General features: G+C 41.4%; 1 protein-coding gene and 1 long non-coding RNA gene across 7 annotated transcripts in view; one reads left to right on the top strand and one right to left on the bottom strand.

Annotated features, from left to right (window-relative positions):
* LOC137217059 (uncharacterized) overlaps nucleotides 1–24,748 on the top strand; it is a 98,288-nt gene that overhangs the window by 15,368 nt on the left and 58,172 nt on the right. The gene's annotated exons all lie outside the window — the stretch shown is intronic.
* NHS (NHS actin remodeling regulator) overlaps nucleotides 1–24,748 on the bottom strand; it is a 349,080-nt gene that overhangs the window by 14,187 nt on the left and 310,145 nt on the right. For 2 of the 3 annotated variants that reach the window (XM_067723300.1, XM_067723302.1), the window contains exons 4-5: nucleotides 2,318–2,380; nucleotides 124–316 (exon numbers count right to left, since the gene is read on the bottom strand). In XM_067723300.1, the coding sequence (XP_067579401.1) occupies nucleotides 124–316; nucleotides 2,318–2,380 (256 nt within the window). The remainder of the gene's footprint in view (nucleotides 1–123; nucleotides 317–2,317; nucleotides 2,381–24,748) is intronic. The other variant, XM_067723301.1, reaches the window with a different exon arrangement.

Consider the following 24,748-nt stretch of genomic DNA (forward strand, 5'->3'; position numbering starts at 1 on the left):
AAGGGTATCATGTGTTTACAAAACGTATTCTTAACTGGTACACCAAGCAGCACAGATTTTGACCATATTTAATACATGGAATATTCTGACCCCACTGCCCCTAAGAAAAAAACAGAACGATACCAGTGACATTGATGGGAATAATGCAAGAAGAAATCACTTGGGCATCTTGTTTCATCTTCTCCTCCGGCGTCGGGAGAGGTAGTGCTTTGCTCCAGTTGGTCTGCTTGTCCAGTGTGGAAGGGATATTGTGTACTGGGTTTTTCGGCCTCTGCCCTAGCATGACATCTGTATCTTCGTCCTCCGGGGGATGGGACTGCAAACGAAGTACATTCAGATTCAGACTCAGCCATCAGGGTTTATACGTAAGCACATATATATTTCAGAGTTAAGAAAAATGAGGTCAGAAATAAGCTTTCAGGTCAAAGGAAGAATTCCTAGACGTAGTTAGTAAGTACAACTAACTGAAAGTTACGATTTCAGTAGTCAAGCAACACAAAAGAAAAAAAATAGGCTAAACATGCTTTTCGGGTCAAAGGGAATGAAGCGGAGAGACAAGGTAGCCAGAAATCCCCAAACTTCAAACTGAAGAAAGATGTGAGTCTCTAATCCGCTGAGAGGTAGATTCACTTTCTGGATAGCTGTCTCACCATAAATTCCTACTCAAACTCTTGAAAGCTCTAGGTGACTAGGATCAAAGGGAGAAGATGATTTAGATGCCTATGAAAAGGTTTGGAAAACTGGCCAGAAAGCCTGGAGTCAGGAGACATTCCAGAACACATAACCAGAAGGACAAGCCGACCTAATCTGAGAGGCCAGATTCAAATACACGGAGTTAATTTTACTGCAGGATGATGGCATTTGTGAATGACGTTTTAAAATGCAATTTTGTCAACACTGTGCATGTGGAAAAGCAAAAGTGAAGAATCTCCTCCCACCGACGATAGTGGAAAATACAAATACTGTTACTGGGGGAAAAGATTCAAGTGGGTTTCATTTTCAAATTCCGAAGAGTAAAATAGTCCTAGTTTATTTTCTTTCAGCTTCGCAGTGCGAAGCTTTTCTTCCAGCTGTGTATTTAAAGACCTTGACTTCTATGTGATATTTGCAAATTCTCCATCCAAACCTTTGATCGATTTTAATACTGTCTAACTTTGATTTCAGGGTTGGGCTCCTAGCCCAGATTATTAAAAAGGCTCCATCCCAAGTTTGATTTCAGGGCTGGGTTTCTAAACCAGATTATTAAAAGACTTAGTTTTTGCTGCTGAACCTAGTTTTATTTCTTCCCACAATTTGTTGGGAGGTGGCTGTTAGTGTAAAATAAGCATTTTTCCCTCTTATTCCAGTTAGGTTTTAATAATATTGTCCTAAAATCAGGATCATTAAAAAAAATTCTCATTCTCACATTTGGAAGCATCGTGCCCTGTTGACTCAGGATTTCACGTATTGTCAAAGTCCCCTTAAAGAGAAGATTCCAGAGCCACTTGTTTTAAACTAACCCCCAGCATTTGCTTACCTTGTCAGAGGTACCTGCAAAGCCCCCCAGCACACCCAACAGGATATGATTACCCCCCTTGAGAAAAAGGTGTTCGCCATGAACATTTTTAGTACAACATTGCAACCTTCTTTCTCTCTTCAGCTTTTGTGCAGATTCCCAGCAAAGCAAATAGCTCAAATAAAGTTGGAGCACAAAAGACTTTGTTTCCTAGGTAACTTCCAAAAAGGAAACAAAAAGGTTTGGTGTGTGCCGAGAGACAGAGAGGGGGAGAGAGCAGGAGCTGGAGAGAACCCCCTGCCCCCCGACACACACCACAGTCCACATTTTGTCAGCGATTCCTTCCTTGAATAACAATGGACTGGGAAGCAAAGAAAGAATAGTGACCTGACTGCAGGCTCTGGCCGGCAGCCAAAAGCACTTTTTATTTAATGGTGACAGGGACAATTGGCTGACGGCGAATCCTTTTGTCCTGTTCTCTTTTGCTTTGAGAAGCTGAACCTTTACAGTTCTAACAAATATAGGGCAAGTTGAAATTTCTTTTCTCCAAACTGCAGAGTCCAGGGATGGTGTTAGGTGACGCCTTGAACAAAGCCTTAATTGCAGCTTGGAGGAGGGGGGATGTAAAAGCCAATGATATTACTGTCTACTTTATATTTTATTTAATTCAAGTTAGGAAAATACCGCTCTTTAAATTGATTTAAAAGAATACCTGTTAGTTAGTTAGAAACAACACAGTTTGCCATAAAGAAAGAGAGAAGAAAGTGAAAGTGTATAGAGAGAATGGGATAGGCTGTGACGGAACGTTCTCAGAACCAGTACCTTTCTACTCCATGGGGTCATGTGGCAACATTCAGTGGGGGAGGGCGAACGGGTGCTGTTAAACTATGAACATGAAATGCAAAAAAAGAAAAAATTAAAAACATGCACACAACACACAGTATCTGGTTAAGTCAAATCTATGATATTAATGAATGAATATATTGGGGTCACTCCCTTCCTTCCTTCAGAATGCGTCTTGGTTTTATGAGAAGTAGCATAAATAGTGGTTATGGTTAAGAGCACAGATTCTGGAGCTAGACTGAGTTTGAATCCTGCTTCTACCACTTATTTGCTGTGTGACCAGGGGCTCTAAGGTCAGTTTTCTTGTCCTTAAGATAGGAAAAGAATAGTATCTACCTTCCAGGGCCATTTTGAGGATTAAATGAGTAAATATAAATAATAGGCTTAGAAGAATCCGGGCACTTAAGAAGCTCTGTGGGTTAGTGTCAGCTACTGTCCCTATTACTATTGTCCTTACCGTGTAGCTGTAAGATATCTGTGAAATTGTCTTTGTAAATTGTAACTTTGTATCTTTTAGATCCCAGTGCCATTTGCTAATTTGGGAAAGACCAAATTATCTTCTTAGAGTGCGTTTATTTTCCTCTGAACTCTTCGGAAGAAAATTTCTTGTGTATTATTTCCTCCTCTGGACTGCTCCGAATGTGCCCCTTCCTCATATTCATAGTCTGTATTGGAAGACAGGGCCGGTTTCATGGGCATGTGACCTGTGTAGTCACATAGGGCCCCACGCTCAGAAGGGCTCCATGCTTGGTTAGATGCTGTCACCGTCTTGAAATGCTTAGTTGTTGAGTAATGGGTCCTGCATTTTCATTTTGCACTGGGCCCCACAGATCATGTAGCCAATCCTGTTAGGAGACTAATCTAGTAACCAGAATCCCCTTTGCAGGATCTACTTGAGAAGGACAGTGAAACTCTTTTAAACTCTAAACCATGTCAGCTTTGGATTCAGTTAGCCCTCTAGTACAGCACTTTCCATATAGCATTGCTTTACTGTAACATGAATTATCCCTGGATGTGTCTTTTCATCTATTAGATTATGAATTCCTAGAGGTCAGGGGCCATATTTAATTTTCCTTTCAGTCTTCCATGATGTCAGCAAAATGCCTCCTCATTGCAAGAACTCAACAAATTATTTGTGCACTTGAATGATACCAGCTCTGTGTGTCTTAACAGTGATGGGAAACCCAAATAAAGTAAGGGTCATGCTCAAGATCTCAGGAGGAAGCAGACACCACGGACTTCAAGGGTACTTACCATCTTAGTGCAAATAGGTGAAAACAAATAGAGGAAACCACAAGGAATGCTCGGTGCCATCAGAGGCTTAGCATTGGTGTATGCAGTTCTAGTTCTTCTTAAGCCTATGGCAGGGGAGGAACACTCAAGGTCTAATTCTGTTCTACGTTTCTAAATTTTAACTGACAGGGTTGCTCATTAACTTTTAAGCAAAGCAAATGCCATCTCCTCAGGCCCAGTTAACTTTGATCTAGATCGTATTTAAGAAGATAATTTCATAGGGTCTGTGGCTCCCACGTTGAAAGCGATCATTTTGACAGATGTGGTATATGTGGCCAGAGACTAACTTGGCTCTGTCATAAGAATCAGTCATAGGTAGTGATGTGCAGGTCTCGAGTAAGACGCTATAGTGTGCAAAATAGAGAACTCATGGAAGTAGGAAAAGGAACCTGAATGCAAAGCCTACATGGAAATCGAACCTGTTTCCAAGAAACAAAAGGTGTCTCATGAAAGGATTTCAAAAAATTACACAGGAGGAAACTGCAAGGCAGAAAATATATTAGTGATGTTAATATAGTAATTTTGGTAGTTTGTCTTAAATCTCCTTAGTCAGCTTTCCTGTTGAGTATTTTTTCCAGGAGTGAGGGATGAGGCATGGTTTTTATTTCTCATCTGTTTGACAAACGCCCCCATCCCATTAAACAAACATGAGGTAACACCTGGAAATGACTAAGGACGGCAAGTCCAGAGAGAGAGCTCAGACCATTCAGTTTTGGTCACCATCATTAAATCAAGGTCTGCGTGGCTTACACTCCACAGAAGATTCCTTCTCAGCTAATCAGCGTCTCCACTCTTCTTTAAAATTTAATTTTTAAATGGAAGTATTTACAATATTGTGTTAGTTTTCAGGTGTACAATCCACTCTTTTGATAGTAGCTCCAACCTCCAGCTTGTGAGGGCTGAAACTAGGTACTCTTGAGCTCGTGTGTGGAAGGATTGTGTTCTTTGGTTCCACCACCTAGACACAAGCACTCAAGCCCCTGCAGATGGTCTGTCTGTGTAGAGTATTTAAGTTTATAATATTCACGTGAGCTATGGTTTTATTCTTGCCATGAATTAGTAACTGCCTTAGTGTAGTGTTTTTTTAATATACATTTATTTTTATTTATTTGTTCATTTATTTATTTATTTTTGGCTGCATTGGGTCTTCGTTGCTGCGCGCAGGCTTTCTCTAGTTGCGGCAAGCGGGGGCTACTCTTCGTTGCAGTGTGCGGGCTTCTCATTGCGGTGGCTTCTCTTGTTGCGGAGCACGGGCTCTAGGTGTGTGGGCTTCAGTAGTTGTGGCGCATGGGCTTAGTTGCTCTGCGGCATGTGGGATCTTCCGGGACCAGGGCTCGAACCGGTGTCCCCTGCATTGGCAGGCGGATTCTTAACCACTGCACCACAAGGGAAGTCCCTAGCGAAGTGTTTTAAAGCATCCTCTTTCCTGGGTATTTGGTCAAAGGAAATAAAATCATTCTGATTATTTCTGATTAGGTTTTTATATGGCAAATACAATAGTCAGTTCATACAGTTTTTTCTTAAATTATCTAAGAAATAAAACTGCAAGAGAACTGCTACCTTGGGGTATCTCTGCATGGCCCAGCATGCTATTCCTTAACGTAGATGGATAAGGTTAGGAAAAGCTACATGCTGATCAAACTTGTGTGAACTAAATTATTCTTTAAAGGCTCTATTTAAATTAATCCTGTTGCTTATTTCAGACTAAGACTTGGAAGGGCAGGAACCATTTCTTGTTCATAACTGTATTCCTACTGCCTCAGTAATACTCAGTAAATATTTGTTGTACTGCTAACACCCCCGTGTGCCTGGCATAAGCAAACAAAAATCTTCTATAAAGAAGCTGTCAAATTATTTCTACATACAATTTTTCAGTATAACATCCAGCACAAAGTCAAAGATAACAAGGCAAGGAGGAGACAAATCAGCATGAACAAGAAGCATCCAAAACAGCAGATGACAGAAGCAGACCCATGGGGAAATCTGCTTTTGGAATTATTACTCCATGCACGAGTAGCAGTGAGGAACATTGGCTTCCCCAGAATAAGTGTGTGGCAAGATTGTTAGACCACTCATTCATTCATTCGAAAGCACTTCTTTGATGAGGGTCAGAATCAGCCCCAGTATAAACAAATTGTCAGATGAAAACTAATATCACCTTCATGAGTTATATGCGTGTTCACTGTATGGTTCTTTTGACTTTTCTGTACTTTTCATGAAACTTTTCATAACAAAACATTGAAGAAAGGTGCAAAAAGAAATATCTCCTTCCTTTTCCAGGCTTCCACTCTGGCCCTCCCACTGATTTTGAGAGGCCTCAGACTCCGTACTGCACCATTTTAGAATCAGCCACCACCAGTCATCTTGTCCCTGACAAAAGATGCTTCTTTGATGCTTTCACTGCATTTCTGTCCCTGCTGGCCCCATTAGTTATAGCCTCAAATTGTTACCCTAGCTGCCTATGGAACTCCTTCAACAAAAGCTGGAGTTATAACCAGTGTTCGGAGCAAGAAATAACAGACATTATACTCAAAGCTGTCAAAGAAATTTCTTTGGTGAATGATGAAGGAATATTTTCCAAACCCCAGTTTCTCCTTGTGGTGTGTGTGTGAGAGAAAAGTTAATTTCTCCACTTTTGTGGCTATGAACAAGTATTTCTCCAAAGATCTCAAGACTTTCTCCAATCTTTCTCTTACTGCCGAAAGATAAAAAATAATCCGTCCACAGTTTACTTTCTTTTCGTTTTTATTTCATACTCTGATGGGGGCTTGTTTTGCTTCAGAACTTTCCAAAAGACATCTGTTAAAATGTTGTGGTAATTCCAGCAGGAAGTGTTTTGAAAAATTGGCTTTGGTTTGTGATCTAACCGATACCACATGGCATTTATAGCAGTAGACTTTCCGAGCTGATTTATTACTATCATGCTGTCTTAAACATGAGAATTGTTTACTAGAGAACGGATGCCGTGGCACACTGGAATACAGGAGTAAAACCTTAGCGCGAAGATGTCCACTGCAAGCCACGCTGGGTTCCTAGTAGGCGAGCTGAGATCTTATTCTCATTCTACCCTGGGGCTTGTTGTCCTTAGACCGAGTCTTTGCATTTCTGCACGTATTATGGCCTGTCTGTGAGATAGAGGGGAACTTGGCTGCCTCAGATTTTTCTTCACTGGAGTGTGTGTATGTGTTGTACATAAATATGAAGTGCTTTGATCTTTCTGGAAGGCTTAAAAGAGTCTGGCAATACCTTCTTCACATATCGCTCTTACTGCTACAATTACATAGCACTGTTATTCCCTTGAGAATGTCCCAGAGTCTCCTACTGGCTCACACTGGGCTCCTATCTTCCAAACATGTTCAATAACATCACGTTAAACTCCTACTGTGCTTCTCCCTTTCCTTTCTTCTCAACTCCAACCTTCACCAAAGTGTACAACCATGGGGAAAACAAAACGATGAGGGAAGTCAAAGTTTAGGGCCCATCCTAGGCTTTCCCTGTCCCTTTCCTGGTTCCTCCTTTGTCACCACTCTTTCCCAGGCAAAGCAAGGCCTTCACACTTCCCCAGAGGGCCTGAATGCAGCACCCCACGTGCCCAAACCCTTCACGCCACTCTCCCAGCCAGTTGCGAGGCTGGAAAGAAGCCTGCAGATGAACTCACATCAACGTGCTGAGAACTCCTGGTGATAAACCCAAAGGAATAAATCTCAAGCAGAATTCTGGACAGTGGTTGTAGGCTAAGAGGAAGATATTTGAGAACAGGTGCCTACTGAGTTCTTTTAACCACTGTATACACTAATATCTATTTAAAGTGCTAAAATACACAAATATTCAGGACTGGGAAAAATGGCCTTATCATTGTCATGTCTGCTTTTCCAAGTCATCCCTTTATTTCTTTTATTTATTTATTTATTAAAACATCTTCATTGGCGTATAATTGCTTTACAGTGTTGTGTTAGTTTCTGCTGTATAACACAGTGAATCAGCTATACGTATACATATACCCCCATATCCCCTCCCTCTTGCATCTCCCCCCTTCCCACCCTCCGTATCCCACCCCTCTGGGTGGTCACAAAGCACTGAGCTGATCTCCCTGTGCTATGCGGCTGCTTCCCACTAGCTATCTATTTTACATTTGGTAGTGTACATATGTCCATGCCACTCTCTCACTTCGTCCCAGCTTACCCTTCCCCCTCCCCGTGTGTGCAAGCCCATTCTCTACGTCTGCATCTTTATTCCTGCCCTGTCCCTAGGTTCACGAGAACCATTTTTTTTGTTAGATTCTACATATATGTGTTAGCAGACGGTATTTGTTTTTCTCTTTCTGACTTACTTCACTCTGTATGACAGACTCTTGGTCCATCCACCTCACTACAGATAACTCAGTTTTGTTTCTTTCTATGGCTGGGTAATATTCCATTGTGTATATGTGCCACATCTTCTTTATCCATTCATCTGTTGATGGACACTTAGGTTGTTTCCATGTCTTGGCTATTGTGAATAGTGCTGCTATAAACATTGGGGTGCAAGTATCTTTTTGAATTAGAGTTTTCTTCAGATATATGCCCAGGAGTAGGATTGCTGGATCATATGGTAACTCTATTTTTAGTTTTCTGAGGAACCTCCATACTGTTCTCCATAGTGGCTGCATCAATTTACATTCCCACCAACAGTGTAGGAGGGTTCCCTTTTCTCCACATTCTCTCCAGCATTTATTATTTGTATCAATAGAACATATGTCTACCTTTAAATTCCTTCTTAGGTATACGGAAGTAAGAAATATGAGTATGTCCACAAAAAGCCTTTCACAAAAATATTTACAGCAAGTTTATTCATAAAAGCCTCCCCCCCCCCGCAAAAAAAAAAGCCCTAACTAGAAATATCCACCAACAGCAGAAAGGATAAACAAGTTGTGGACTACTGTATTCATACCATGGAATACTACACAGTAATAAACAAGAACCTGCCATTGATACGTATAACATTGACCTCAAAAAAATCATGTGGAACGAAAGAAGCCACACACAAAAGAGTACCGTGCTCATTCACTTTTGAATCCCATTCTGTTGATAGATTGATAGACATTTTGTGTAGGAGAGAGAGATCTGCCCCTACTGAACAGAGCTTGAACAGCGGTGGCAATGGCAGTGGTGCAGTTTTCACCCTAAGAGAGGCTTTCTGAAAGACTGGAACTGCAGAGAATCTCCCTCCTTTTGATCTCAGCTGGAATTGAACAAAAATTCTTAGGGTGATGGAATGCAAAATGATTGTATGTATTTCAAAGTTCAGCAACCCTTTGTTTAATGGCATTCTATTAATGAAGTAATTTAAATGTGCAGAGCACAACAAAATTGCATTTTGAAGCATGTGTGGAAAGCAGTCTCCATGCGAATGGAAAAGAGGACTACAGGCAGGCTGGGAGGAAGCACACTTCCCACCGCCGCTCAGTTGTTTATTCATGGGAACTGCTCTGGACTGCCAAGAACACAAAACAAGGCTCACTGGACCGCAGTCACTGTGATGTTGCTGCCAGCGAGTATCTTATTCATCCCCTGTGGCCAGCTTTGCCAATTAGTGGGGTCACTGCCAAGGTCCACTCAGCGTCAATCCTCAAAGGTCGCTAGCACCAAATAAAAGCCATGAGTGGGGGAAAAGCAGGCCAGGCTTTGAAGTGCAGGGAAGAAGGAGGCTTTGAACTGCTGCAAACAGCACAAATACCCTCCCCTAGATCATAGGAGCTGGCAGTGTGAGTCCCAGAACAGCCCAGAGGCGTAGGGAGGTTCCTCCCTCACCCTCTGTGCCTTGCCCTCAGCTGGGGTCTCCGAGGTGTGCGGTAACCGAAGAGCTATTGAACATCCGGTCTCACGCCAAGGGACACTTTCCCCTTGTAACTCAGGCCAGATGTGGCAAAAGCTCCGTGGAGTCATACTTGACCTTACCACAGCAGATTTAAAAAACAAAAACAAAAAGGCAATACTTCCTCGCACACAAGCCATGCATGCTCCTTCTTCACCTTCCCCCTGTTTTTTTCATTTTTTTAATTGACTCCTTTTTGAGTACAGCTCTATGAATGTTATCACATGCATAGACTCCTGTAACCCTACCACAGTCAGGATTCAGAACATTTCCATTATCCCAGCAAAGTCCCTCGTGCTATCCCTTTCTGGTCACAGTCTCCCCCTCCTCCTACCTGTGGCAACCCCTAGTCTGTCCTCCATCACTATGGTTTTGTCTTTTTGAAAGTGTCATATAAATGGAATCATACCTTTTGAGACTGGCTTCTTTCACTCAGCATAATGCCTTTGAGATCCATCCTTTTTTGTGTGTATCAGTAATTCGTTCCTTTTTATTGCAAGTAGTATTCCATTGTCTGCTTATACTCTGAACAATGAAATCTCAGGCATGCAAGAGAATGTCAACCTGAGAATGTTCTGTAATGATGTGTACAAACAAGTAATTTTATTGGCTGTTCCACAGTCAGGCTAATGTTTTAAAAAGAAAGAAAGAATTCCAAAGCTAAAGTCTGCAATAGGGAATTTTCTTTATTTCTCACAATATTTAATATGAACCAGACTCATTGGGTAATTCTTTCCTTAGCTATTGTGCTGGCTATTAAGCTGTTGTCTGTCAGCTGCAAATCTATTCTTCCATACTCTGCACTGTTATTGCTGGGACTCTGCAAACATTTCCGCACCAGCTGCTCCTTCTTAGGTTCTGCCCTCGGAGTGTCAGCTGCTTTCTGCAGTCACTATATCTGTGTCACCTCAGTTTCCCATTTGCCATGTCAGTCTTATAATGCCTTCACTGTATTGAATTCTCTCTTTTAAAATAACTGGTGTGGTTTCTGTTTTCCTGACTGGACCTTGACTGATGAAGTACCAGGCTTTTGCCCCTGGCTTGCTTGTGTCTGAGGCATCTGAGGTGCTTGCTACTTCCAGTTCCTCAGTCAAGGGAGGAAAACATGAACAAGTGTGATGTTCCGTGGGGTGTCAAGATGATAATGATCTCTGCAGTTTATGGCAGAGAGCAGGAGAGCTGACATAGTGCCAAAAGCAAATTGCTTCTGATGACCCTTGAAAATGGGTATAGAGGGAAAAAGTATTTGCTAGGGTCAGTAGCTGTGTTCCACATGCTAGGTGCTGTGCTGATTTACTCTAAGAAAAATACCATATTGGAATAGCAGCTACAGAGTCACAAACTACTTATGGCCAGTTTCCCGGATCTGTCTACCTGCTGCAAAGACCAGACGGGTGAGTTAAATGGAGGGTGTGATAGGCATCCCCACTCCTGCAATCCTATATTTGAAACTCAAGTCAGGCTTTTCTCTCCCTAGTATACCATGAAGAAATACCATACTAGAAATGGAGGAAATTAATCCTGTACACACACAGCCTCGTACCTTCATAAAGCATTGCTCTTTCTGATCATGTTATTTGTGTGCTCAGAACCCTTCAATAATTTCCTCTGCGTATGGAATAAATTCAAACATTTTAGTCTGACATTCAAGATCCTTCAAGATCTGGTCTACTGAAGCACTGCAGCCCAACCAAAGTATCTGAATTTCTGTATATACGCTCCATTTTCTCCCGCCTCTGTGTGCTTGCTCTCATGGTTTCCTCGGCCTGCAATCTTTTTCAGAATTCGACCCCATCCTTCAGGGTCTTCTCAAATGCTACCTTTTCCATGAAGTTTAATCCTAACATTGACCCCATTCTAACACCCCACACCAGTTAGGTCTTAACACCTGATACTCAATACCACATAATTTCCTCTAGTAGTCATGTACTCTGGATGGCAGAGATTATGTCTCATTCATTTTTGTATCCTTCCAGTACTTATTAATAGTAGGTGTTGGGTTAATTTTTTTTTCTCAAAATGAAGAAATAAATAAGAAGCTATAATAGGGGAAAGGGCATTCCAAATGGCAATACTGTTTTGAGAGTGCAGGATATTTTTCTAGAGAAGCACATGGAGTTTGGTTTGGCTGAGATCTAGGGTGTGTACAGAGAACTTGTGGGAAATCCATCTGGAAAGGTAAGTTAGGACCAGATTGCACAGAGGCTGGAGAGTAGTTGGGCTAAGGATTTGAAATTATTTCTTTAGGCAGAATGGAGAAATAGAAGGTTTAGTATTAGGGAAGAATTTGTATGTCAAAGGTTCTCATACCAAAGTTAGAATTTTTCTGAACTGGTTTAAAGGAGCAAACTAGATGAGATAAAGGGAAATACCTAAGCTGAAGCAAGAGAGACTTAATTTGGATGGCCAGTACCATTCTGAGAAAGGTCATAAAACAACAGAATGCTTCTGAGAGAGCTTGCAAAACTATGAAGATATTTTGTAAAAGCAAAACGAGACTTGTCTGGGACTCTGTGGTATGTATAATTATTATTATTATTATTATTTTTTTTTTTTTGCGGTACGCGGGCCTCTCACTGTTGTGGCCTCTCCCGTTGCGGAGCACAGGCTCCGGACGCGCAGGCCATGGCTCACGGGCCCAGCCGCTCCGCGGCATGTGGGATCTTCCTGGACCGGGGCACGAACCCGTGTCCTCTGCATCGGCAGGCGGACTCTCAACCACTGCGCCACCAGGGAAGCCCTGTATAATTCTTTTATAGCAAAGGAAAGGCTTGGTAGCGTTTCTTAGTCCTAACTCTTATAAACCACTAGAATATTGAAAATCTCTAATGTGCACCCATGGAGAAAGGGAAGGAGGGGAGAGACTGGATAAGAGAAGAGGGAGCTGGGGATGGGAGAGAGGGTGAGGCAGTGAGAAGGTCTTTATCCTAGGGCAGGTAAATACTACTGAAATACCCTCTCCTGCCGGCACTAGTCTTTAATCTCTCCTGGCTCGGAACTCCACTCTCAGCCTTCTGATTCTTCTGTAAGCTAGTTTAGTTTTTCTCAGAAGCTGCCTTCTGGTAAGTCCTATTTTTTTCTTCTCGATAGAAAATGGAAGAGTAAACATCGTCACTGTTTATAGCTCTGGACTATGACCAAAGGGGTCTGGGTCCGAATTTGAGTGATGACCTCCATTTACTTCTGAATAAGGCTGTTGGAATGTCCCCTGTCCTGCAAATGCATCCCCTTAATAAGAAAAGTATGATTTGACAGAGTTTTATTTTAATATCCCTGGATGCCACAGTGTGATAAGTTAGAAGACTACTGTCAGGCTTTGAAATGACAAAGAATCTCTGATATTCTTTCCTCGTTCATTTTATCAAGTCTGACAAAGAATATTACTGTGAACACGATTGGAATAAGTTAACTGTCACTCCTGATGATAAGGATTTAGGCCTCAGTGTTTCTCTGGAAACTGGTCAACTTTTGTCATCAGGCTCCATCTCATGTCAAGCATCTTTATCTAATACCACAGGGACCATTAGACAGTCTACCCTGGATCACTGATGAAGCTTGGAGAAGGACACTGGTGAGACTGCTGGAGTCTCTTCCCATATTTGAGGAAGGGTGACTTCCATGCCTGTCTATCTGGACAGCAGAATCTAAGCAGGGACTTAGACCTCAAGAGTCCCCATAGACCTGAGTGCAGGCCGAACACAGCAATAGATGGTTCAGCTCAAGTGCTGACTCTGATCAGTAGGGGCGGTGGGGACTGTGTGGGAAAGAGTGCTATAATCTCTTGGGAATGCCTGCCTTAGGCTTACGCAGGGCAAGAGCACGTGAATATTCCACGTATTCGCAGATCTGGGCGTGGACCAAGGGCCCTGACTGATGAGAACAGATAAGCTGGACATTCCATTCAGCAGGGGATCAGGGTGAACTGCTATGATAAACTGACTCCACACTCTGAAATGGGAATCTATGCCATGATGGTACGTTAAAGGGCCAAAGTGTCATATACCATGGCAACTTCTAACCATTTGAGATTAGATTTTCTGTGGTCTTCTAAATTTTGCTATTTATAGTAAAGAAATTCTGAACTAAGCATTTCCTGGTTGAACCTACCTTATCCTGAAGCCATATATGTATCATAGGCATTGGAGTGTAAGTCCCAATTGTGAAATATCCATGGCTAAGAGTTTACATGTATTTTTAACTTTGTATTTTGAAATCATTTTATACTTAACAGAGAAGTTGAAAAAAATAGTAGAGTTTCCACATACTCCTTATCTAGGTTTTCCTAATGTTAACATCTTACATAACCATAGTACATCTATTGAAACCAGGAAATTAACATTCATAAATACTATTAACTCATCTATTAACCTTATTTGGATTTTGTCGGTTTTCCCACTAATGTCCTTTCTCTGGTCCAGGATCCAGTCCAGGGTCTCACATTGCATTTAGTTGTCAAATCTCCTTAGTCTCCTTCAGTTTGTGATAGTCCCTCAATCTTTGCCTTACGTGACCTTGATACTTTTGAAGAGTACTAGCCAATTATTTTCTAGAATGTCCTTCAAGTTGGAGTTGTCTGATGTTGTCTTATGATTAGATTGAGGTTACTCATTTTTAGCGAGAATCCCACAGAAGTGTTACCTCAGTGCATGATGTCAGGGGGCTCATGTACAGGCGTGCCCTTTTACTGCGGATGTTAACTTTGATCACTTGGTTAAGATCGTGTCTGCCAGGCTTTTGCAGCTGAAGTTACTGTTTTCTGTTTGTAATCAACAAGTATCTTGTGGGGCGAAATTTTGAAAGTATGCAAATATCCTGTTTCTCAACATAATTTCACCCAACTATTTTAGCATCCTGTGATGATTACTGTCTGTAAAAAGTTTTGCTGTCATATTTGGCTAACAGTGATTTAAAGAAATTTCCATCAGTATTTCTACATTTATTAGTTAGAATTCTTCTGTAAGGAAGAGGTACCCCACCCCCATGTATTCATTTACTTATCCCAATTACTTATAGACAGTATAGACTCATAGACAGTTCTTTTATACTGTGTGTTATCATCTATTACTATCATTATTGTATTGTCCCAGATTTGGCCATCGGGAGCACCTTCAAGTTGGCTCCTGTGCCTTTCTGACATGCCACTATTATTATTTATTTTAGTACTTTCTTGCTTTCTGGCCTCTCAAGATATTCCAGGCTTATCTTCTGTTTTCCCTGGCCAGCCCTGGAAAGGAGTCCTGGTTTCTCTTATCAGAGAGTGGTATTTAGAAACAAGATCTGGGCACTAGATGTGCTCAGTGTTACCAGAGTGTCATTGCTTCTAAGGCACTCTCAGGTGACAGAGCGAGGAAATACGTTTGTATACTCATACATGCACATGTGCACATATTTATTTTGTGCCTACCCACCTGCATATCCATGTATGTGTGTATGTGTGTGTATGAGAATATATGTATGAATTTATACTGATACTTTAGATTCTAATCCAACACCACAGTATTCATCCTTGATGTCTTTCTTTCCTTCTTTCTAACTCCTTTCTCCAATGGTGACAAACTGTCATTATCCATAACATGTTTATTTATTTGTTCAATCCTAGTATACACAAAAAGTAGTTTCAGAATTTCTAACTCATTCTCTTGTAAAGAACAAATTTACTAACTAAAGTACAATATTTGCGTACAGTTCCTTTTGTCTTTCATCTACATGGTTGCTTTAGCCGCGGCTGCTCCCCGGGAAGCTCCCGCATGGGGATGGGATCTCAGACTTCCACGTTACTGTGGAGGGAAGAGCTTGAGGAGATCAAGATGGATACTGGCTTTTCCCAGTACACGGGGCATTACAGAATGGCACACCCAGTCTATTTCTCTTCACTACCCATTCACCAGTTCCCCAGTTATGCTGCTGAATGCCACACATCCATCCAGACTGAGAAAGTGAGAGGGACTCAAGCCAAGAAGCAGCCGAGCAAGCTCTTTCACGGATGCCGACTGGCCATGCTGCTTCCCCTCCCGCTGGGCCTCAGCATGCTCCTTCAGCCTTTCCCAGTTGTCCTCTGCGTCCTGTTTCTCTGTCCCCCAACCCCCCATTCACTAGACCTTTCAGTTTGCGTGCTCTTTGTTCCACCTCAAAATCCGCTCTCTTCTACCAGGCACCCCCTTAAATATATGTCTAACTTGACAAGGTGGTTCTGTGGTCTGGCAGTTTTTATTTCCCTTTGCTCACAAATGAGCCTCTGGGATGTTCTCTCCCCAGGAGCATCTCTCTTCAGAAGAATGTGACCATCTGTTGGTCCCTTGTACTCTGCTCTGTCATCAAAGGGCTACTGGATGGAAATGTTCTTCTTAAAATGTGTCGAGCCATCCCTTCTAGGTGGCTTGCCCAGGTCACTCGACCTCTGGCCTCTGATTCTGCACACGTAGGGTGGCTACTCTGTGGCTACTCTTGTTAGTACAGGGTTGGTTCTTCAGTAAATAGCCATATGCCTGCTGGTCCGGTCAGCTTTGGGGCACTGTCGCCACCAGAAGAGCCGCCCTGACAATTTGCCTGGGGACTTCCTCATGGCTCTTTGAACAAGGAGGCTGGGCACCCTAAAAGCTTCCTGTGTTACCACCTCTGTAGCGTGGCTTATACCTCAGTGTTGCATGCCCTGGGATGTTTTTCACTTCACGTTTCCAAGTAGAAAGATTAGAGTTATGGAGATGCCTAACTCATCCTGTCCAGGAGATTTCAAGATCGTCCTCAGTATCCTGAAGGTTTTTGCACTTGGCCAATGATTATGTCAGAAGCCACAGTCAGCTCCCAGTAGAGGTTCAAAGCATTGACTGTATTGTCACATTAGCTGCCTGGTTACATGGGCTTCCTACCTCCACTGCTAATCGCTTAGAAACACGGGGTCTGGCAATGGTGGCACAACCTGAGGTACAATTGTAGACCTTTCAGCGAGCCAGGAGCCAGGGCAGCTTCTTTGCCAGTCAGCTTAGTTTAGACCTCACTGAATTAGGCTGTTGCCATCCTAACACCTAAGTCCATTCATGCATGTATCTGCCTGTGGTGGACATTCTCTGACTCACTACGTGCTTGCTTGCTTTCTTGCTTAAGAAGAAGCAATTCTTTAGAAAGGGAATGGCCAAAGAACACCACTGCAAAGGGAAGGGAAAAGAATGGGGGACAGAGGAGTGGCCAGGCGAGATGGCTCAAGTATAAATGAATGAGAAATTCTGTATGACGTACCATTCTGACTTTAGGATCAAGTGATGTAACACAGGAACTGTGTAAAAGGGAAGATTGTCTGATAATTTTCTATTCAGTACCTCAGAGGCTCTTTGACTTGAATATTTAAAGTTCCCAAGTTTATGCCTTTGCCCTCTTTTGGCAGTATAGCACACTGTTTTAATCCATGGCTGTGTCTTATTGCTCTGTTTAAAATTATATTCATCAATCCATCAATAAATATTTGTGGTTAAAACAAAACAACAAAATAAAAATACTTCTTTCCAAAGTTACTTAGGTTAGCTATTTCCTTCCCCATCTCCTTCAGTGTGGTTAGGATATTCACTTGTAATATAGTTAGGTTTATTTGTTACTGCGTGTTTTCCACTTTGGATTCTCCTTACATTCTGGCTGATGTTAATTATTTATTTACGGGGGGGTATGTGAAACATTACCCTAGGTTCTAAGGGTTAGAGCTCCCCAAAAATATACTCAGAGAAGTGTCACGCTGCCTTGACCCTGCTACCTCCTTCCCATCCCCCATTCTTTCTACCCCATTCCCACCTATGCCCTGTTGGTAAACCAATCTCATTAGCTTCTGGTTTATCTCTCCTATACAGTCAGTTCTGCTGTAACTCTTGTTTTGAAAAAGTGAATTTGTTCCAACGTGATTGATATCTTAGAGCACAAGTTGAGCTTAGTGTGAATTTTGCGTGTGTTAAGGCACAATTTCACATATGAGAAACTCGAGGTGAATGCAGAAACTGCACCCAGCTGACCTGAGCTGTGTAAAAACACACAAAATACACACACCTCAAACACCTCTGTGCCCCCTCGATTCACCCCGTGTCTTAGCAGCCACCCCTGTCCACATCTGCTATTACAGCCTGCCTTCTGATTTCAGGTACCCCTGCATCTACCCCGCCTCCTGACGCCCACTCCACAAGCAAACTTCAGGGCCTTTTTTAGGGAAAGTGACACATGTATTATGTATTTCTTAACCATTTCACATGTGTAAAATTGTGCTACTGTTTATTTATTAGGTTCCTGTGTGTGTGTGTGTGTGTGTGTGTGTGTGTGTCACAGAAGCTTTTTGAGTGTTGTGCTCTGTTTTCTCTATAAACCCTTTGGTTTTTATTGTGCAGTTCTGCATAATGTAGAGATTTATAAGGATGGCTATGTTGTGCTATAGCAGAATTGACTATTTCTTTTACACAAATAAGTGGATACCTGCATATCTTCATATATACCCTTCTCTGTAACATGAAGGGTAGCATACTATAGACACTCTTTTGGGCTTTACCTTTGTCACTTAAGAGTACGTCCTGGAAATCACTCCTTATTAGCTCATAAAAATCTTCCTCATTTTTTTAACAGCTGCATAGTACTACATTATGTGGATGTCCTATAGTTTATTCCATCACTGCATGTACATAACCACAGAAAAAGGGTTAAAATCACTAATGGTTAAATACTTCCATCTGTGTATAGGCACCTTGGTTGTTTTCAATATCTCATAAACAATACTGCAATGAATAACCTTTTTGTATTATTGGAGGTGAAGGTTTGGTGGGATTGCTAGGGCAAAAAGTGAGTGCATATGTAGTTTTGTTAGATACTGCCAAATTCCCTTCCAGAGAGGTTGTCCAAAAAGTTTGAATTTCCACCAGCATTGTTTGTGAGTACCTGTTTTTCCCGCAGTTTCACCAATAGAATGTTGTCATATTGTTTAACTTTTCCTAATCTAATAGGTGATAAATGGTATCTATATTGTTTGCATTTCTCTAATTACGAGTGAGTTTGAACAATTTTCCCTAAGTTTAAGAAACATTTTAATGTTTTTTCTGGATTGTCTGTTCAGGCTTCTCCCCCCGCCCCCATTTTTCTACCAGGTTTTGGCTCCTTTCTTTGTCCCTGAATTCTAAGAAGTATTTATCTATTAGGGATATTAGTCCTTTTATTTCTGTGGTATATGTTTTTCTTATTATTTTTTTAACATCTTTATTGGAGTATAATTGCTTTACAATGGTGTGTTAGTTTCTGCTTTATAACAAAGTGAATCAGTTATACATATACACATGTTCCCATATCTCTTCCCTCTTGCGTCTCCCTCCCTCCCACCCTCCCTATCCCACCCCTCTAGGTGGTTACAAAGCACCGAGCTGATCTCCCTGTGCTATGCGGCTGCTTCCCACTAGCTATCTGTTCTACGTTTGGTAGTGTATATATGTCCATGCCACGCTCTCACTTTGTCACAGCCTACCCTTCCCCCTCCCCACATCCTCAAGTCCATTCTCTAGTAGGTCTGCGTCTCCATTCCCGTCTTACCCCGGGGTTCTTCATGACTTTTTTTTTTCTTAGATTCCATATATATGTGTTAGCATACAGTATTTGTTTTTCTGTTTCTGACTTACTTCACTCTATATGACAGACTCTAGGTCCATCTACCTCACTACAAATAACTCAATTTTGTTTCTTTTTATGGCTGAGTCGTATTCCATTGTATATATGTGCCACATCTTCTTTATCCATTCATCCGATGATGGACACTTAGGTTGCTTCCATGTCCTGGCTATTGTAAATAGAGGTGCAATGAACATTTTGGTACATGACTCTTTTTGAATTATGGTTTTCTCAGGGTATATGCCCAGTAGTGGGATTGCTGGGTCGTATGGTAGTTCTATTTTTAGTTTTGTAAGGAACCTCCATACTGTTCTCCATAGTGGCTGTATCAATTTACATTCCCACCAGCAGTGCAAGAGTGTTCCCTTTTCTCCACACCCTCTCCGGCATTTATTGTTTCTAGATTTTTTGATGATGGCCATTCTGACCGGTATGAGGTGATACCTCATTGTAGTTTTGATTTGCATTTCTCTAATGATTAGTGATGTTGAGCATCCTTTCATGTGTTCGTTGGCCATCTGTGTATCTTCTTTGGAGAAATGTCTATTTAGGTCTTCTGCCCATTTTTGGATTGGGTTGCTTGGTTTTTTTGATATTGAGCTGCATGAGCTGCTATTAAATTTTGGAGATTAACCCTTTGTCAGTTGCTTCATTTGCAAATATTTCCTCCCATTCTGAGGGTTGTCTTTTGGCCTTGTTTATGGTTTCCTTTGCTGTGCAAAAGCTTTGAAGTTTCATTAGGTCCCATTTGTTTTTTTTTGTTTTTATTTCCATTTCTCTAGGAGGTGGGTCAGAAAGGATCTTGCTGTGATTTATGTCATAGAGTGTTCTGCCTATGTTTTCCTCTAAGAGTTTGATAGTGTCTGGCCTTGCATTTAGGTCTTTAATCCATTTTGAGTTTATTTTTGTGTATGGTGTTAGGGAGTGTTCTAATCTCATACTTTTACATGTACCTGTCCAGTTTTCCCAGCACCACTTATTGAAGAGGCTGTCTTTTCTCCACTGTATATTCTTGCCTCCTTTATCAAAGATAAGGTGACCATATGTGCGTGGGTTTATCTCTGGGCTTTCTATCCTGTTCCATTGATCTATATTTCTTTTTTTTTCTTTTTTCTTTTTTTTTTGTGGTATATGGGCCTCTCACCGTTGTGGGCTCTCCCGTTGCGGAGCACAGGCTCTGGACGCGCAGGCTCAGCGGCCATGGCTCACGGGCCTAGCCGCTCCACAGCACGTGGGATCTTCCCGGACCGGGGCACGAACCCGTGTCCCCTGCATCGGCAGGCGGACTCTCAACTACTGCGCCACCAGGGAAGCCCTGATCTATATTTCTGTTTTTGTGCCAGTACCATACTGTCTTGATTACTGTAGCTTTGTAGTATAGTCTGAAGTCAGGGAGCCTGATTCCTCCAGCTCCATTTTTCGTTCTCAAGATTGCTTTGGCTCTTCGGGGTCTTTTGTGTTTCCATACAAATTGTGAAATTTTTTGTCCTAGTTCTGTAAAAAATGCCAGTGGTAGTTTGATAGGGATTGCATTGAATCTGTAGTTTGCTTTGTGTAGTAGAGTCATTTTCACAATGTTGATTCTTCCAGTCCAAGAGCATGGTATATCTCTCCATCTATTTGTATCATCTTTAATTTCTTTCATCAGCATCTTATAATTTTCTGCATACAGGTCTTTTGTCTCCTTAGGTAGGCTTATTCCTATATATTTTATTCTTTTTGTTGCAATGGTAAATGGGAGTGTTTTCTTAATTTCACTTTCAGATTTTTCATCATTAGTGTATAGGAATGCCAGAGATTTCTGTGCATTAATTTTGTATCCTGCTACTTTACCAAATTTATTGATTAGCTCTAGTAGTTTTCTGGTAGCATCTTTAGGATTCTCTATGTATAGTATCATGTCATCTGCAAACAGTGACAGCTTTGCTTCTTCTTTTCCGATTTGGATTCCTTTTATTTCTTTTTCTTCTCTGATTGCTGTGGCTGAAACTTCCAAAACTGTGTTGAATAAGAGTGGTGAGAGTGGGCAACCTTGTCTTGTTCCTGATCTTAGTGGAAATGGTTTCAGTTTTTCACCATTGAGGACGATGTTGGCTGTGGGTTTGTCATATATGGCCTTTATTATGTTGAGGAAAGTTCCCTCTATGCCTACTTTCTGGAGGGTTTTTATCATAAGTGGGTGTTGAATTTTGTCGAAAGCTTTCTCTGCATCTGTTGAGATGACCATATGGTTCTGTCCTTCAGTTTGTTACTATGGTGTATCACGTTGATTGATTTGCGTATACTGAAGAATCCTTGCATTCCTGGAATAAACCCCACTTGACCGTGGTGTATGATCCTTTTAATGTGCTGTTGGATTCTGTTTGCTAGTATTTTGCTGAGGATTTTTGCATCTATGTTCATCAGTGATATTGGCCTGTAGTTTTCTTTCTTTGTGACATCTTTGTCTGGTTTTGGTATCAGGGTGATGGTGGCCTCATAGAATGAGTTTGGGCGTGTTCCTCCCTCTGCTATATTTTGGAAGAGTTTGAGAAGGATAGTTGTTAGCTCTTCTCTAAATGTTTGATAGAATTCACCTGTGAAGCCATCTGGTCCTGGGCTTTTGTTTGTTGGAAGATTTTTTTTTTTTTTTTTTTTGGTACGCGGACCTCTCACTGTTGTGGCCTCTCCCGTTACGGAGCACAGGCTCCGGACGCGCAGGCTCAGTGGCCATGGCTCCCGGGCCTAGCCGCTCCGCGGCATGTGGGATCTTCCCAGACAGGGGCACAAACCCGTATCCCCTGCATCGGCAGGCGGACTCTCAACCACTGTGCCACCAGGGAAGCCCTGTTGGAAGATTTTTAATCACAGTTTCAATTTCAGTGCTTGTGATTGGTCTGTTCATATTTTCTGTTTCTTCCTGATTCAGTCTTTCTGTGGTATATGTTGCGCATATTTTCTCTCAGTTTTTAGTTGTCATTTGACTTTGTTAGTGGTGTTTGAGCATGCAGAAACATTGAATGTTCAAATTTATCAATATTCTCTTTTATTGCCTCTATTTTGAGTCAGAGTTAGAGAGCCATTTCCTAGACTGAGGTCAAAGAATAATTCACCCCTATTTTCTTTCAGTACTTGTATGGTTGCATTTTTTAATGTTTAGGTCTCTGATCCCTTTGGAGTTTAATCTTGTGTATGGTGCGAAGTATGGCTCTAATTAAATGGTTCTCAACCAGGGGCGATTTTGTCCCCCCAGGGGACGTGTAGCAATGTCAGGAGACATTTTGGGTTGTCAAAACTAGAGGGAAGAATGCTGACATCTAGTGGGTAGAGGCCAAGGATGCTGCTAAACATCCTGCAGTGCACAGGACAGCCTCCCACAGCAAAGAATGATCCGACTCAAAATGTCAATAGTGTCGAGGTTGAGAAACTCTGATAAAATGTTTTTCTTCAACAAGTGGCTACCCAGTTGTTCCAGCATCATTAAAAAAAAAAAAAAGCCACAACAGTGAAAGGCCCACGTACCGCAAACAATAAACAGAAAAAACAAAACAAAAAAACACCCCTCCATCTTTTTGACTCAGTGTTTAGAGATACCACAGTTACCAGATGTTTTCATATATACTTGGGTCCGTTTCTGGCCTTTGTATTCTGTCCTGCTGGTGTATTTGTGCCAGTACCACACGGTTGTAATTATAAAGGCTTTAAAAATATTTTAATATCTGTTAGGGCTAATCCCCCCTTATGGGTTTCCTTTTTCAGTGTTTTTCTGGCTATTTTTTTAATTTAATAGACTATTTTTTTAATTGAATGAGTCTTAAAATACTATAGAGGTTTACAGTTTTCAAAAGTTTCATACACATGATTTCATATAATCCCATAATAACCTTTTTTTCCCACCCACCTCTATATTACCCCTCCCCCCTCCCCTTTCCCCATGGTAACCACTAGTTTGATATCTCTGTCTCGGAGTCTGCTTCTTTTTTTGTTTTATTCACTAGTTTGTTGTATTAATATTTTTTACATTCCACATATAAGTGATATCATACGGTATTTGTCCTTCTCTGTCTGCCTTATTTCACTTAGCCTTCCAAGTCCATCCACGTTGCTGCAAATAGCAAAATTTCATTTTTTTATGGCTAGTAGTATTCCATTATACATATATATGTACACCACATCTTCTTTATCCATTCTTCTGTTGATGACACTTAGCTTGCTTCCGTATCTTGGCAGTTGTAAATAATGCTGCTATGAATACTGGGGTGTGTGTATCTTTCTGAATTAGTGTTTATGGATTTTTTGGATATATACCCAGGAGTGGAATTGCTGGGTCATATGGTAGTTCTACTTTTAGTTTTTAGAGAAATCTCCATACTGTTTTTCCACAGAGGCTGCACCAATTTACATCCCCACCAACAGTGTATGAGGGTTCCCTTTTTTCCACACCCTCTCCTGCATTTATTATTTGTAGACTTTTTCATGATAGCATTCTTATCGGTGTGAGGTGATACCTCATTGTAGTTTTGACTTCCATTTCTCTAATAATTAGTGATGTTGAGCATCTTTTCATGTGCCTGTTGGCCATCTGCATTTCCTCTTGGAAAAATGTCTATTCAGGTTTTCCGCCCATTTGGTAATCAGGTTGTTTGCTTTTTTGATGTTGAGTTGTATGAGCTGTTTATAGTTGTTAGATATTAACCCCTTATTGGTCATTATCATTTGCAAGTAATCATTTCCCATTCAGTAGGTTATCTTTTCATTTTGTTGATGGCTTCCTTTGCTGTGCAAAAGCTTTTAAGTTTAATTAGGTCCCATTTGTTTATTTTTGCTTTTGTTTCCTTTGCTTTAGGAGATGGATCAAAAAATATATTGCTGTGATTTATGTCAAAGACTGTTCTGCCCGTGTTTTCCTCTAGGAGTTTTATAGTATCTGGTCTTACATTTAGATCTTGAATCCATTTTGAGTTTATTTTTGTATATGATGTTAGAGAATGTTCTAATTTCATTCTTTTTTTTTTTTTTTTTTTTGCGGTACGCGGGCCTCTCACTGTTGTGGCCTCTCCTGTTGCGGAGCACAGGCTCCGCACGCGCAGGCTCAGCGGCCATGGCTCACGGGCCTAGCTGCTCCACAGCATGTGGGATCTTCCCGGACCAGGGCACGAACCCGTGCCCCCTGCATCAGCAGGCGGCCTCTCAACCACTGCGCCACCAGGGAAGCCCCCTAATTTCATTCTTTTACATGTAGCTGTCCAGGTTTCTCAGCACCACTTACTGAAGAGACTGTGTTTTCTCCATTGTATATTTTTGCCTCCTTTGTCATAGATTAACTGATCATAAGTGTGTGGGTTTATTTCTGGGCTCTCTGTTCTGTTTCTTTGATCTGTGTGTCTGTTTTTGTGCCAGTACCACATTGTTTTGATGACTGCAGCCTTGTAGTATAGTCTGAAGTCTGAGAACATGGTTCCTCCAGCTCTGTTCTTCTTTCTCAAGATTGTTTTGACTATCCAGGGTCTTTTGTGTTTCCATATAAATCTTAAAATTATTTTTTCTAGTTTTTTGAAAAATGCCACTGGTATTTTGATAGGGATTGCAGTGAATCTGTAGATTGCCTTCAGTAGTATGGTCCTTTTAACAATATCACTTTTTCCAATCTAAACATGTTATATCTTTCCA

The sequence above is a fragment of the Pseudorca crassidens genome, chromosome X, assembly GCF_039906515.1.
Source record: "Pseudorca crassidens isolate mPseCra1 chromosome X, mPseCra1.hap1, whole genome shotgun sequence".
Classification (NCBI taxonomy): domain Eukaryota; kingdom Metazoa; phylum Chordata; class Mammalia; order Artiodactyla; family Delphinidae; genus Pseudorca; species Pseudorca crassidens.